This window comes from Tupaia chinensis, unplaced genomic scaffold (assembly GCF_000334495.1).
Source record: "Tupaia chinensis unplaced genomic scaffold, TupChi_1.0 Scaffold000450_1, whole genome shotgun sequence".
NCBI lineage: Eukaryota > Metazoa > Chordata > Mammalia > Scandentia > Tupaiidae > Tupaia > Tupaia belangeri.
Window position 1 is genome coordinate 870,985 of NW_006159956.1, and position 13,052 is coordinate 884,036.

The 13,052-nt window shown below is 54.9% G+C and overlaps 1 protein-coding gene across 1 annotated transcript in view; it reads right to left on the reverse strand.

Annotated features, from left to right (window-relative positions):
- Window positions 1-13,052, reverse strand: part of NPTXR (neuronal pentraxin receptor) — a 32,476-nt gene that overhangs the window by 2,856 nt on the left and 16,568 nt on the right. Inside the window, exons 6-7 of the mRNA XM_006155381.1 lie at window positions 3,371-3,596; window positions 613-860 (exon numbers count right to left, since the gene is read on the reverse strand). Coding sequence (XP_006155443.1) covers window positions 613-860; window positions 3,371-3,596 — 474 coding nt within the window. The remainder of the gene's footprint in view (window positions 1-612; window positions 861-3,370; window positions 3,597-13,052) is intronic.

The following is a 13,052-nucleotide window of genomic DNA, read 5'->3' on the forward strand; positions in this document are numbered from 1 at the left end:
GCTTGGCAGATGAGGAAACCGAGGCACAAGGCAGGTAAGTGACCAGCCTACAGTCGCATGGTGAATAAGATGCAGAACCAAGACTCGAATCCAGCATGCGGGCCCCAGAGCACTGTTCACACTCCTGCCGACTCCCTGCAGTGAGGAGGGCAAATGGGCTTGCTTTGGAGGGTGGGATGGGCGGAGCCCTGAGAACTCCCTGCTGCCTCCCAGGCAGGTTACTGCACCTCCTTTCCTCCCTTTCCTTGTCCAGGGGAAGGAGCAGGGTGTTGGTGGACAGACACCCTCAGCCCTGTTGTCACAGCTGGGTCTTGGGGAGCCACTCTGCCTGTGTGGGTATCCCTCATGCCCCCATGTAAAATGGGAACACAGTTGCCACTGGGCACATGCCCCCTTCAGCTGCCCATGTCCAGGCTGTCTTTGTATTCCCAGAACCCAGTTTGACATACAGTAGGCATTTAATATATACTGAATATGCTGAGCAGGAGCCCACAAAGGGCCACCCCATGTCTGGAGCCAGCATGGCGCAGGTGCTCCTGGAAGGGCACCCAGCTTCCTGGCCCCCCGCACCCTTGCACCCCTGCCACCACTGCCTTCCCCAGCCCCACACACCTTGTCATTGATCAGCAGCTCCATGGGGTCCTGGCCGGCCTCCAGCAGCACGATCTCATTGGCCTGCCCGGGCACCGAGTAGGAGAACGGGGTGCCCTGGCCGGGGCCGTTCAACCTGGAGCGCAGCCACATGCAGGCGGTGAAGGCGTAGAGCTCGGGCAGCGCCTTCCGCACGCGGGCGTACATGTAGTTGTTGCGGATGGGGATGCTGATCTTGAAGGCATCCGGGGGGCTGTAGGCTGAGGGCCCTGGGGGGTGGGTAGGGAGATACTGTGGGGGTCAGTGGGCAGACAGGGCACACTCTGAAATGAGGTTAATGGTTCCTGGCATCTGCTACAGTGCCAGGAGCCTCCATGGCCTTCTCCCCTCTGCCTCTGTACCAAGGCAGGTGGTTAAAGCCCAAGGGTTATGGACCTGAGGTATTCAGAGTTCAGATCCTGTCTCCATCATGTCCCAGTCATATGACCCTCAATGAGTCAAACTTAACTCCAATAGTGTCCCCAGTAAAATGGGGTAGCACTCTCACCTTCTGTCTTCCGGGGTTGTGTGAGGGTTGAGCAAGACAGAACATGCAAAGGAGCAGTAACTGTTCAATAAATGCTAGCTAGCAGATTATGGCCACCTTGGAGAACTGCTTATTGAAGAGCAACATGAAGTGCTTTCTTCACTGCAGGGCTGTTCTACATGCTTTTTGCACATACTGTCTCATTCCTTGTAACAACCCCAGAAGGTAGATGCTATTATAATCCTCATTTTACAGCTGAGGAAGCCTTGGCACAGAGAGGTTAAGTAATCTCCTCAGGGTCACACAGCTGGGATGTGATAGAACTGCATTATTTTTGTTTTTTTCTTTTCTTTTTTTTTTTTTTTGCTATTGGGTGTGTGTGCTCGCCAGACAGACAGAGAGAAACACAGAGACAGAATGAGAAATCACCACCCGGGGGGGATGGTCACACCTCAATCCCTTCTCCTCCATTCTCCTCTTGGGATCTTGGGCACGCAAGCACACGTGCCGGGCATGAGTTTTAAGCCACCGGGTCCGGGACGCAAACTGAGGTCGATTACATGGGAGTCCAGCGACATCGCCATTACGCTAACTGCTGGTCCCGAACTGGATTGTTTTTTAACAAAACCTTGGGACTCCCTGATCTTTAGGGTCTCTTCCAGCTCAGCGTTTCTGGGATTCTACGTGGTGAATATCAGAGGGCTTTCTACAGGGGTAGGTTGAAGAGTTGCCACTCTGAGGAGAGGGGACACACCCACCATACACACCTCTGGAGCAGGAGCCATGGGCACTACCATCTGCATGTCACCACCTTGTGACAACTGCCTCCTGGGGAAACCTCTTCCCCAGCTCATTGGTAAGGGCTGGGACGGGTCCAGTAGTTAGCGTAATGGCTATGTCGCTGACTCCCACATGATCAACCACGGTTCGCGTCCCAGACCCAGTGGCTTAAAACTCACGCCAGGCGCGTGTGCGTGCGTGCCCAAGATCCCAAGAGGAGCATGGAGGAGAAGGGATTGCAGCATGGCCTTCCCCCCGGGGGGTGATTTCTCATTTTCTGTCTCTCTATCTCTCTGTCTGTCTGACGAGCACACATGCCCTATAGCAAAAAAACTCTCAAAAAAAAAAAAAAAAAGAAAGAAAGAAAAAAAGGGCTGGGGTAGTGGGCTGCCAGGAATGGTGGGCCCAGGGCCCCAGATGTGGTCAGGGTTTGCGGGTGGAGCTGATATAGTCATTGTGGTGAGAGAAGAAGGGCTCAGGGACTGCCTCTTGAATCCCTTATAGAAGGGGAAGCTGAACCCTAAGAAAGAGGCGACTTACTGCCCGTGAGCATGCAGGTCCAGCTGGGTCAGAGGACATTTCTCTGATCCCTTAGGAGACTCGGTGTAGGGGCCAGAGGCAGGACTGAGCTGAGTAAGGATGGAGGGCTCTCTCCTGCTCCCGCAACTCCCCAACTCTGAAATGTGCCTTCCCCTTCTGCTATCAAGAACAAGCTTGAGAGCCACCTCCTCAAGGAAGCCACCTGGAGTGTCTTCTCCTAAATTCCTGGTCTGCACCCAAGCCAGCTCCAGCAAATTGCTCCTGGCTTCTCTCTGTCCTCAAGCCCTTAAGGGTGGGCCTCACGAGGTTTCAAAGCCAAAAGCTCCCCGAGGGCTCACGATTTTCACCCCTTCATCCTCAGATCAAGAAAACCAAGACCCAGGGAAAGAAAGTGGCCTCCTGAGGTCAGAAAACAAGCCAGTGACAGTTGTGGAAGCAGGATCCAGGCCTCCCAGTGCTCAGCCTGGACCCCATCCATCATGCTTCTCTGACCTGCTGGGCCCGTTACTAAATGAATGACGGACTCCTGACGGATGCACTGAAGGTGCTGTCTTATGGGCGGTTAATCGCCTGGCTGTGGAGCTAGATTGGGTTGGAGGTCTAGATCTGCTACACATTGGCTGTGTGATCTTGGGCAAATCACTCGCCCTCTCTGAGCTTCAGTTCCCTCAACATGAAAATCCCAGCACAGTTTGCGAAGACTATGTCACGGTATTTGATGTGTCCGGTATTTAGCCCACTCCCCGGACACATGAAGTGCCAGCCAGTGACCGTTGTTAATAACACTGAAAATGATCACGGCCCTCCTGCTTCCTGCAGCCTCCTCCCCAGCTTCCTGTCCAGCTTTGTTCTGGACAGCCCGGGCACAGCTTTCCAGTGAACCTGCCCCTCTGAGGACCTGCTCTAGGACCAAGGCCTTGCCCCTATACCCACCGTGCTCTAGCTCGGTCACGCGGCCCTGCAGGGCGCCCAGCTCCTTCTCCACCTCCTGCTGCTGCTGGTGGCTGCTGTGACTCAGGGCTGCACGCTCCTTCTCCAGGGCCAGCACCTTGGCCAGCAGCTGCCCCTCCAGTTCATCCATCTTGGAGTGCAGGGCGGTGGGCACCACGGGCGCCGGGGCTGGGGCTGCTGAGAAGTTCACACGGGCCGGGAGCTCCTGCTGCAGAGAAAGGGGGACGTGTGAGGTCACTGAAGGGAGAAGGGCAGCATGGGGTGCCCTGCTGTGCGGCCCCAGGTGAACCTGGACTTCCTCTCTGTAAGACAGAGATGTGATACCCACTGCAGGCACCAAGCATGCCCTGGGGCCTGGCAGGCTCTGCCTCAGGGCTGGTACACACACACCAGTGAGCAGCAGGCAGAGCCGGGCCGGCCCTCCAGGGTCTCTCAGCCTACAGCAGGGTGCGAGGGCAGGCACTGAGGTGCTGCCCACGCTCTCAGGGGCTCTGGCGTGCAGGTGGGCTGAAAGCCACTGCCCTGTCCTCCTCATCTAGAAGGCTGTGTGCTGACGGACTGGCAAGGGACCTTCTGTCTCAGTTTCCACCTGTTCACTCTCCAGGCTTCTCTAGAACAGTACGGTGCGGTGTGTGAGGCTCTGTGTGGTCACTGGGCAGACCAGGGGCACAAACCAGGGGCTTCTGGGACAGGGCTCTGGCAGGATGGCTGTTCCAGGGTCATAGGTTCTAGCGTCAGTCAGCTCAGGGAACTGAGGTGCTGTGTCTCTGGGAAAACCCCTGACCTCTCTGAACGTGTTTATTCACAGGATGACTGCACCTCTCAGGAGGGCTGTGGGGAGGAGGAAGTGGTAAATGCCAGTAAACAGAGCAGTTACTGCCTAGGGCGGAGTGTTCCAGGGTGGGCTCTGACTTGCCCCATTGGCTGGGATGAGGACAAAGCGTTCAACCCCACACACACCTATTCACGTTTTAAGACCCCAATGGACAAGAGATCTGGGGCCTCTGTACCCCCTCTCTCCTGCAGAGGAAACCCTTTTGGGTGGAAGAAAGGCAGGTGAGGTAGCAGGTTCAAACTCTCAGAGGGGGCCGTCTCTGGTCAACACATCACAGAAACCTCAGCAGGAGGTTAATAATCCAGTGAGCTGCTGGCTGAGTGCAATCTTCCCCTGGCTCCCGCCATGTTCCCCACAGGCAGGTGTGAGGGTTCTACGTGCCCTCAGGACATGGTAAGTTCCTGCTCAGCCTGGCCCTGGGCCTTGCCCCAGGCGTAAGTCGTAAACCTGAGCTCACTGAACTCTCAGGTTTGTTCACTAAGCAAATAATTTGTTAAGCAAATACTCGCTGAGCATTTATTGTGTGCTGGGCACTGTCCCAGGTGCTGAAACTCAGCTGAAGGCAAAACAGAAAACCCACATATTTCTAGAGGGCCCTGAGCTGGGCGGAGGGGGGCCCTGCAGCTCCGGGCAAGTGGCCTGGGATGCTGATCATTTGCTGGGTGACATTGGGCAGGTCCCTTAGCCTCTCTGAGCCCATTTGCAGCCATGTGACTAGCGGATAAGCAGGGGGGCAGAGGACTATGCATGCTCAGTGTCGACACGGACAGTGATATGACAGTTCTGTCACACTGCAGAACTGGAGGGACTGGCTCCGGCTTTGCCACTGCACCCCATAGTGGGGTCACCTCTTGGGTCATTTTTCCTCACCTATGAAATGGGATGTGGACTGACCAGCTTACAGGGCTCTGTTCAGGGTTCAGTGATGGCGTGTGAGAGAGCCCCGGCCCAGGGCCTGGCTCAGAGCCTTGACACGGGGTACACGCTGAGTGGAGTCATGTGCCTAGCCATCCTTGGCACCTTCTGTGTTTACTCAAGGGCCATCACAGCCACTGGGTGACGCTGGTACTCTCTGTATGCCCATTTTGCAGATGGGGACACCAAGGCAGAAGACCTTTTCAACTGTCTACATCAATGTCCTTTTTTTTTTTTTTTTTTTGGAGAGGTTTTTGCTGTAGGGCACGTGCGTTCGCCAGACAGACAGAGAGACAGAGAAAGCGAGAAATCACTCCCCAGGGGGGATGGCCACGCTGCAATCCCTTCTCCTCCATTCTCCTCTCGGGATCTTGGGTACGCACACATGCCCGGCGTGAGTTAAAGCCCCTGGGTCCGGGACGCGAACGGCGGTCGACTACATGGGAGTCCAGCGACACAGCCATTACGCTAACTGCTGGTCCCTACGTCAATGTCCTTTTGAATTGTCGGCTGGGCAAAGCCAACACCCGTCTCTCCAGCAAAGCATCCTCCCTCCCACCGAGGAGGGGACGGCCAGGACGAATGGGCCAGGGAGGGCTGTTCGTACAGACGCCGAATGCAAGAGAAAACGTGCGGGCTGGGGTGGGAGGCGGCACACAAGCTGTTCTGTCAGAGCCACCAGCGCCGCAGGGCCCTGGGAAGGCCAGTGAGGAGGTGGGCTCCCTGGATCGTGTGTGAGCACCCCCACTCTGGTGTCTGAATCAGAACACGAGCCCCCCACCCCCACTTCCCATCTGCTGTGGGTGCAGGCTGTGTGCGTGGGCTCTGGCCCGGTGCCTAGTGGGCCCCTGACTTAAGATGGTGGGGGTGCTGATGCCATCGCCCCCACTCAGCTCCTGATGGGGCAGGAAAATGGGGACTCAGAACTCACTGTCCCTCTGGGTGTTCAGGGTGGGGTTTGGGGTAAGTATCTGGCCACAGCCAGAGCCACGGTTCTATCGAGTGCTAATGAGCCAGCTTGGCCGCCGAAGCGCTGGCTCACTGGGACTCAATAGGAACGCTAAGAGCAGAAGCTGTCCCCAACAAGCATGCTGGCCCAGACCTGTGGCTCTAGGGAAAAGCTGTGCACACGTTCTCAGCTTCTGTACCTGGGGAAGTTCGGAGGGCCACTTTCCAGAGGAGGGGCTGGGGCTCAGAGAGGGAAGTTGGCTGTCTAAGGTCACACGGCTGCAAAGTCACAGAGCTGGGACAACAGCCTGGCCCACCTGACTCTGGAACTTGCTCGCTCCTCGGTCCAACCTTGCCAGTTCATTGGTCTGGCCAATAGGTGCAGTGTTGGCTGCCTTGCCTAACTTGAGGGCCAGTAGGAGGGGTCCCAGAGGTACAAGAAGAATGGGGGACGGGCAGGTGGCATGGTGATTAAGGGCGTTGGACTCCCACATGGCCGAGCATGGTTCGAGTTCTGGATCTGGAGGCTTGCTTTCTCACCCCCCCCCACCATGTGTTTGTCTCTGGAAGTAGTAAATAAAAATAATAAATAAAATAATGGTAGGGAAAAAAAGAAGGCTGGGAAGGCCCAGCAGGCTTCATCAACTCTGTGAAGGGAGGTGGCTTCACAAAGCGTGCTTAATAGGAGGGTCCCGCCAGGGACAGCAGGTTGGGAGGACAAAGGAACCTCAGCACCTTGTCCCTGCCCAGGGTCTCCTCCCTTCCTGCAAAGAGCAGAAGGAAGGTGCAGGACTCCAGGGCCAGAGCCCCACCCTCTGCCCAGCCTACCGCTGCCCAGGGCAGCATCGTGGGCTGCCAGCTCTCATCTCCCCTACCTGATCACCAAATCCGACGTGAGCCCTGCCTGGCTCACACCCTGGCTCCACCAGCTGAGTGACCTTGTTATGTAAAGACGCCATGCCTCAGTTTCCCCAGTAGCCCAAAGGGTAAGATGGTCCTATTTGCTCACAGCAGTGGTGGAGATGAACGAGTTGACGGACATAATGCTCTCAGGTGGGCACAGGACGTGGCTATGTGAGAGTCGGCCATTACTCGCATGGCTCTGATGGTAAAGTTCCTTTCTTTTGTTATGATAGCAAGCACGTGCACACATGTGACAGAGAGCAGTACCTCGACAGGGTCTGGCCAGGCTGCAGTCCCCTTCCCTCAGCCCTTCAGCTTGTCGGGATCTTGGGCACACTCATCCAGTGTGTTCTAGTCAAGCAGGCTGCCGACCTGAACCTGCAGTCGGCCACGTGTCTTCCAGAACTGCGGTAGAGTAGGTCCCCGACTCTGCCGCCCACTCTGACCCTTACGTAGCCCTGAAGTGGTCCTCCTTTCTCCTTGGTCTCAGCCTGGTCTCTGCTGTGCTGTGTTTGAGGCAAGTCCCTCAGCATCTCTGAGCCTCCCTGGAGTAAAGTGAGAGCCGTGGGGGCACACAAGTGCTTCCCTTTGGGGTAGGTCATCTTAGCCCCAGCCGCACGGTTCTTTGGGGATAATGCACCCAAGACTGTCCTGGGGAGACCCTGCCACGTCTTCACTCGGCGGAGCAGAGCACCAGCCTCTGCCCTGTTTCCCTCACACCCTTCACCAAATGGCCAGTAAACACAGGAGAAGGTGCTCGGCACCATGACTCACCGAGACGCACGAACGACAACCACGAGTCCACTACACGCCCACCACAACCGAGAGGCTTCACCGTGACCGCCCGAGGCTGGCAAGGTTTCAGGCAGGTGGGCGTGGAAACTCTCACAGTCACTTGGTGGTGCCTACTGATGCCAAATATATGCCCCTCCCACGGCCCAGGCATCCCACACCTGGGCCAGGCGCGGAGAAAGGAGGGACGAGAGCCACAAGAAGACAGCATAAGACCGTTCACAGCAGCCGAGTCCCTGAGAGCAGAAACCGCCCTGGTGTCTATGCTAGACCGGGAGGGAACTAAGGTACACCACACGACGAAACACCACATGACCGGAGACCACGGACGTCAGGTTGAATGGAAGTACGGTTGTCTGGCTCCTTTGCGGGAGGTTCATCCACTGCCCTGTGGGCGCAGAAGTTGGAATAGTTGTTATCTTTGGGGAAGTCTGGACTTGGGAGGGTACAGGGGAGCTTTCTGGGGTTCTGGAAATGCTCTGATTCTTGATCTGGGGGATGCTTTCATGTATTCATGGATGTCTCCATAAATACATTTTTTACAGAATTTAATTTTATTTATTATTGTTATTTTTTCCATTTGACCAGAGAGAGATAGAAAGAGAGAGAAAGGGAAAGTGAGAAAGCAAGCTGCCAGGTCCAGGAATCGAATTGCGGTCTGCCATGTGGGAATCCAGCACCTCAACCACCATACCACCTGCCGGCCACTCATAAATACACTTTTACTGAGCTGTCCATGTAAGATTTGTATCTTTCATTTGTTCATTATTTTTGCCAGAGGGCACGTGTGCTCACTAGAGAGAAACAGAAAAAGAGGGGGAAGGAGAAAGCATCCCTCAATGGGCCAGGTCATGCTGCAAATCCTACATCTCTCTGTCCTGTTGGTGTTCTGGGCAGGCCTGCATGCATACCTAGTGTGTACTTTGAGCCGCCAGGGCCAGGATTCAAACTGCGGTCGGCCAGGTGAGATCCAGCTCCCTTAACCACTGGCCATGGAGCTGGCCTGGTAAGTGTCCTTTATAAGTGTGAGGGGACTTTGAAAAGCTCATGGAAAAGGGGAAAGTATTGGGTTGTCAGAAAAATCACAACACATTTTTACATAGAAAAACATAAGAATATACCATGACTTTCCTGCCATCCCAATATACATTTATTGGGGCCAGGTGGTGGTACGGTGGTTAAGGTGCCGGATTCCTACAAGGCTGACCACGGTTTGCATCTCAGACCCGGCCTGAAAACCACACTGGGTGCATGTGTGCCCAGAATCTCAAGAAGATAGTGTGTTGTGGCATCCCGTCTGGGGGTTGATTTCCCACTTTCTATCTCTATTTCTAGAGAGTGCATGTGCCCTCATGGCAGTCCCCCAAAAAAGGATGAGTTTATTTTGATGCAAAGAAAAACACACATCTTCTGTGAGCTTTTTCAAGACTCCATGTGAGTGCACTCTTCCTTTTCTTTTTTGAGTTTTGCCGTAGCGTGTGTGTGCTCACCAGAGAGAGACAGAGGGAGATAGAGAGGGAGGGAAGTGAGAAAGCACCCCTCGGGATGGCCACGCCACAGTCCCTTCTCCACTCTCCTCAGACTTTGGACATGCACATACACATGCCTGGCATGTTTCTCAAGCCACAGGGTCTGTGACTCGAACTGTGGAGTCAGCCATGTGGGATCTAGCACCTAACCACCATGCTGGCCTGTGCTCTGACCTATCAAAAGGAAGATGTACCTTCACAAAAAGACAGGAAGCCCCACAGGCGAAGCATGCTTCTAAGCAGCTCCTGCTCTCGCACAATGGCAGGAAAGGTCACTATTGTGGAAGGGGGGCCTGCTAGGGATGAGGGGCATCCATGCCCGAAGATGATGGAGCAAGGGGGGTTCCCTAAGGCATCCTGCCCATCCCCTCTCACTTGACGGATGGGGAAACTGAAGACCAAAGCAGTCACAGCAAGCAGCCCGGAGAGGTGGGGTTAAAAAAGTCAGCTCTTGAGACCAGCAGGTCACGTGGTGGTTAAGGTGCTGGACACTCCCACATGGCTGACCACGGTTCAAGTCCTGGACCTGGTGGCTTGCTTTCTCACTTTCCCTCTGTCTCTCTCTGGTCAAATTAAAATAAATGAATGAATAAATAAAATAAATAATTTTTAAAAAATGTCAGATCTCAGGACCAGCAGGTGGCATGGTAGCTAAGGTGCTGGATTCCCACATGGCCCACCATGGTTCAAGACCTGGACCTGGCAGCTTGCTTTTTCACTTTCCATCTCTCTCTGTCTCTCTTTGGTGAGTGAGTGCCCTATAGCAAATTAAAGATGATAATACATTTTTTTTTTAATTTAAAGAAAAAATAGTTTCTCACTGGAATAGACGCGTGGCTGGCAGCAGTAGGAGGCCAAGGGCCCCTGATGTGAGCACCCCACCTGGAGGTGGGCAGGCCAGTCACAGTGGAGGGGCTGGCAGGGTCTGCAGGCGGCAGGATGCAGCACCCCAGCCAGTCCTCAGTCAGCGTTCTTCCTCCCTGCCAGCCCCTGCGCCAAACGCTCCACCGTTACCTCTTATCCCATGCCAGAGGGGTTGCTTCTAATCTCCATTTCGCAGATGGGAAACCGAGCTGAAAAAGGGAAGCAGCTTGCCTAAGATTTCAGGCTGTCAAAGTAACAGGACTGGCATTTGAACCCAGGTCACCTGACCCCAGAGTCTGTGCTGGGCTCACTAGTCCACACTGAGCTCCAGAAGAAACCCCACACATAAACCTTCCATTGGTGGGGGGGCCCTCGCGAGGCCGATCGGTGGAACCTCTCCCCCCACATCCTGCAGGCTCCTGGTCACTCCCTCTTCCCAAGCCCCCTCACTGCCAAGGAGGCAGGACTGGGGACAGCCCATCTGGAGCAGTAGCTTCTGGAGTAGGCGGCTCTCAGTGCGCAAGGGAAACGCAGAAGCAACCACTAGGCTTTAGAACGGCACCATTAGAGCCTCTAAGTCGTTGTGTTTGTCTGCAGATTCCACAGGACGGCTGGGAGTGGGTGGCGGGGACACGGGGCTGCACATGTAACTCCCACGCCCGCCACCACCACGCAATTCCTAGTCAGCAGCCATCTGCTCAAGAACTCAGGACTCAAAACCCAAACGGGTCCAGACCAAAGCCAGCCCCTCCTCCCACCCATTTCACAGACTGGAAGACTGTGGTCCAGAAAGGGAAAGTGACGCCTGCAAAGGTGAAAGCCGAAACTCTCCTCTGTGCCGTCGCCGTCGCCAGCAAGGGTGTTCAGGGGTCATTTTAGAGGGGGAAATTGGAGCAGGGCAGGCGAGGGAGGCCTGGGGCAGAGAAGTGCCTGGCTCTGCCCCTCCACTCCAAGCCTCTATGAGCCTCCATCTCCTCGTTTGTGAAATGTGAGCGCATGTGGCCCGCTGTACAGGACCGAAGACTGAATGCATAATACGAATGCGGTCAGCGCTGAGGAAGCGTAGGTGGTGCTGTTAGCGCGAAGGTCCTCCTGACTACCTCACAGCAAGCAGGACAAGCAGGACGACATCGAGGACCAGCTTTGTCACTACTGCCCCAGGGGCCCTGAGGCAGGAGCAGTCAGAGCAATAGCCAGCAACTTGGTCCTCGCCCGTCTTTCCCCTGCTCTGGAAGGTGGTGACGTCTGACTCTCCAGATGGGTCTGGAGTTAATGAGGAACCAGAGCTCTGGAGCCAGACATTGACACGTTGAATGAGGCGCCCTGCTGTGTGACCTGCGGTGTTTCCTAACCTTTCTGAACCTTTGTTTCTTTGTAAAAGGGAGATAGAATAGTGTCTCCCTCAGAGATCGAATGAGGTCCTGCACAGAGTCTGACCCACGGTCACTGTCACTGCTCGGAGAACGTGAGCTACGATGGCTGTTAAAGCAAAAAATGGTGGCTGCCTGAATTCAGGGCCCTCCCTGACCATCATCAGAGTATTTCTTGCTGTGGCTCCCACTCCACTGCGGGGAGGCAGTCACCTTGCTAGGCTTGGGTTAGACGCTGGCCCATGTCAAAGAAAAGCTGTTTAAATCAATCTTGAAGTTTCATTGTACACATTTATTAAATCAGTGCAAAAATGGAGCCCCAGGACAGGCGAAGATGGCCTATTGCCACAAAATGGCCCAACTCTCTTGGAAAGTGGTTCTTGGCCACAGCCACAAGAAGTCAATATCCTCTGACCCAGTAAAACCACTCCTGGGAATTCAGCCTAGAGAAATAATTCAACAGCCTTAAAAAGAAAAAAACAAACAACTCTCTGCATGAAATTGATCCTGCAATGAGCATCTAGAAGAAAAATAATTAGAAATGGCCCACATCTGCAGTGACGGGAGACGGTCAAGTGACGGATGGGTGGTAGGGCTGGAGCTGAACCCTGGGACGGAACAGCCGTCATGACGGTGGGAATTACACAGCAACCCTGCAACCGTGGCTGCCCACGGGGAAGGACTAGAAAATGGTGGGATTAAATGCGGTTTCCCTTGAACACCTTTTTGACTTTTTTTTTTTTAATGAAGAGCAACAATAACAACAAAAATTGAAACGCAGAAGACAATTTCTCCCAAGCTCCCCCAATGTGGCTCCCACTGAGACCCACCTGCTGGGAGAGAATGGTTCAGCGAGCCCTTCCCCCACTTCTGTCGTGGGATTGGGTTGGTGGGTGAGGACGGCGATGCAGAGGTTGCCAGGTAGGGATGGGAAAGAAAGTGTGAAGGTTATGGGAGCATGGGAAGAGGGAGGAGGGGGACAGAATGTAATCACGGAAGGCCTCTGGGAGGAGATGTCCTCAGAGCACACCCTTAAATGAGGAGCAGGGATGCGTTGAGGGTGATCCAGATGGAGGCAAGAAAGAATGGAGAAATGGGTCCAGAGAGATGGGCCAGATCCAAAATGGCAGCCTGGGAGCAGGCTGAAGAGGAGACCCCATATAAGAGTCCCATGGTGGGCTTAAGGAAGACCCCTGGAGCGGCTTGGAGGAGGACGGAGGGAGGGGTAGGTCCGGAGACCAGCAAGGAGGCTGCTGCAGCCTGCCAGAAGAGATGAGGCTGCCCAGAACCAGGAGCGAGAGGCAGGGGCCCACCTGGAAGTGGTCTTCAGGGGTCCTGATTCAGGCGGAAACACCGTGAGGTCAGGGCTGACCGGGAGGACGTCAGCGTGAGATGCTCAGGAAGCAGGGACCTGTGGGCCCCGGGCTGGAGAAGGAAACCCAGGCTGCAGAGAGCTTTGTTTGGGGCTCTTAGCCTCGGGCTGTGGCTGAGTTCACCCAGGGCAAGAG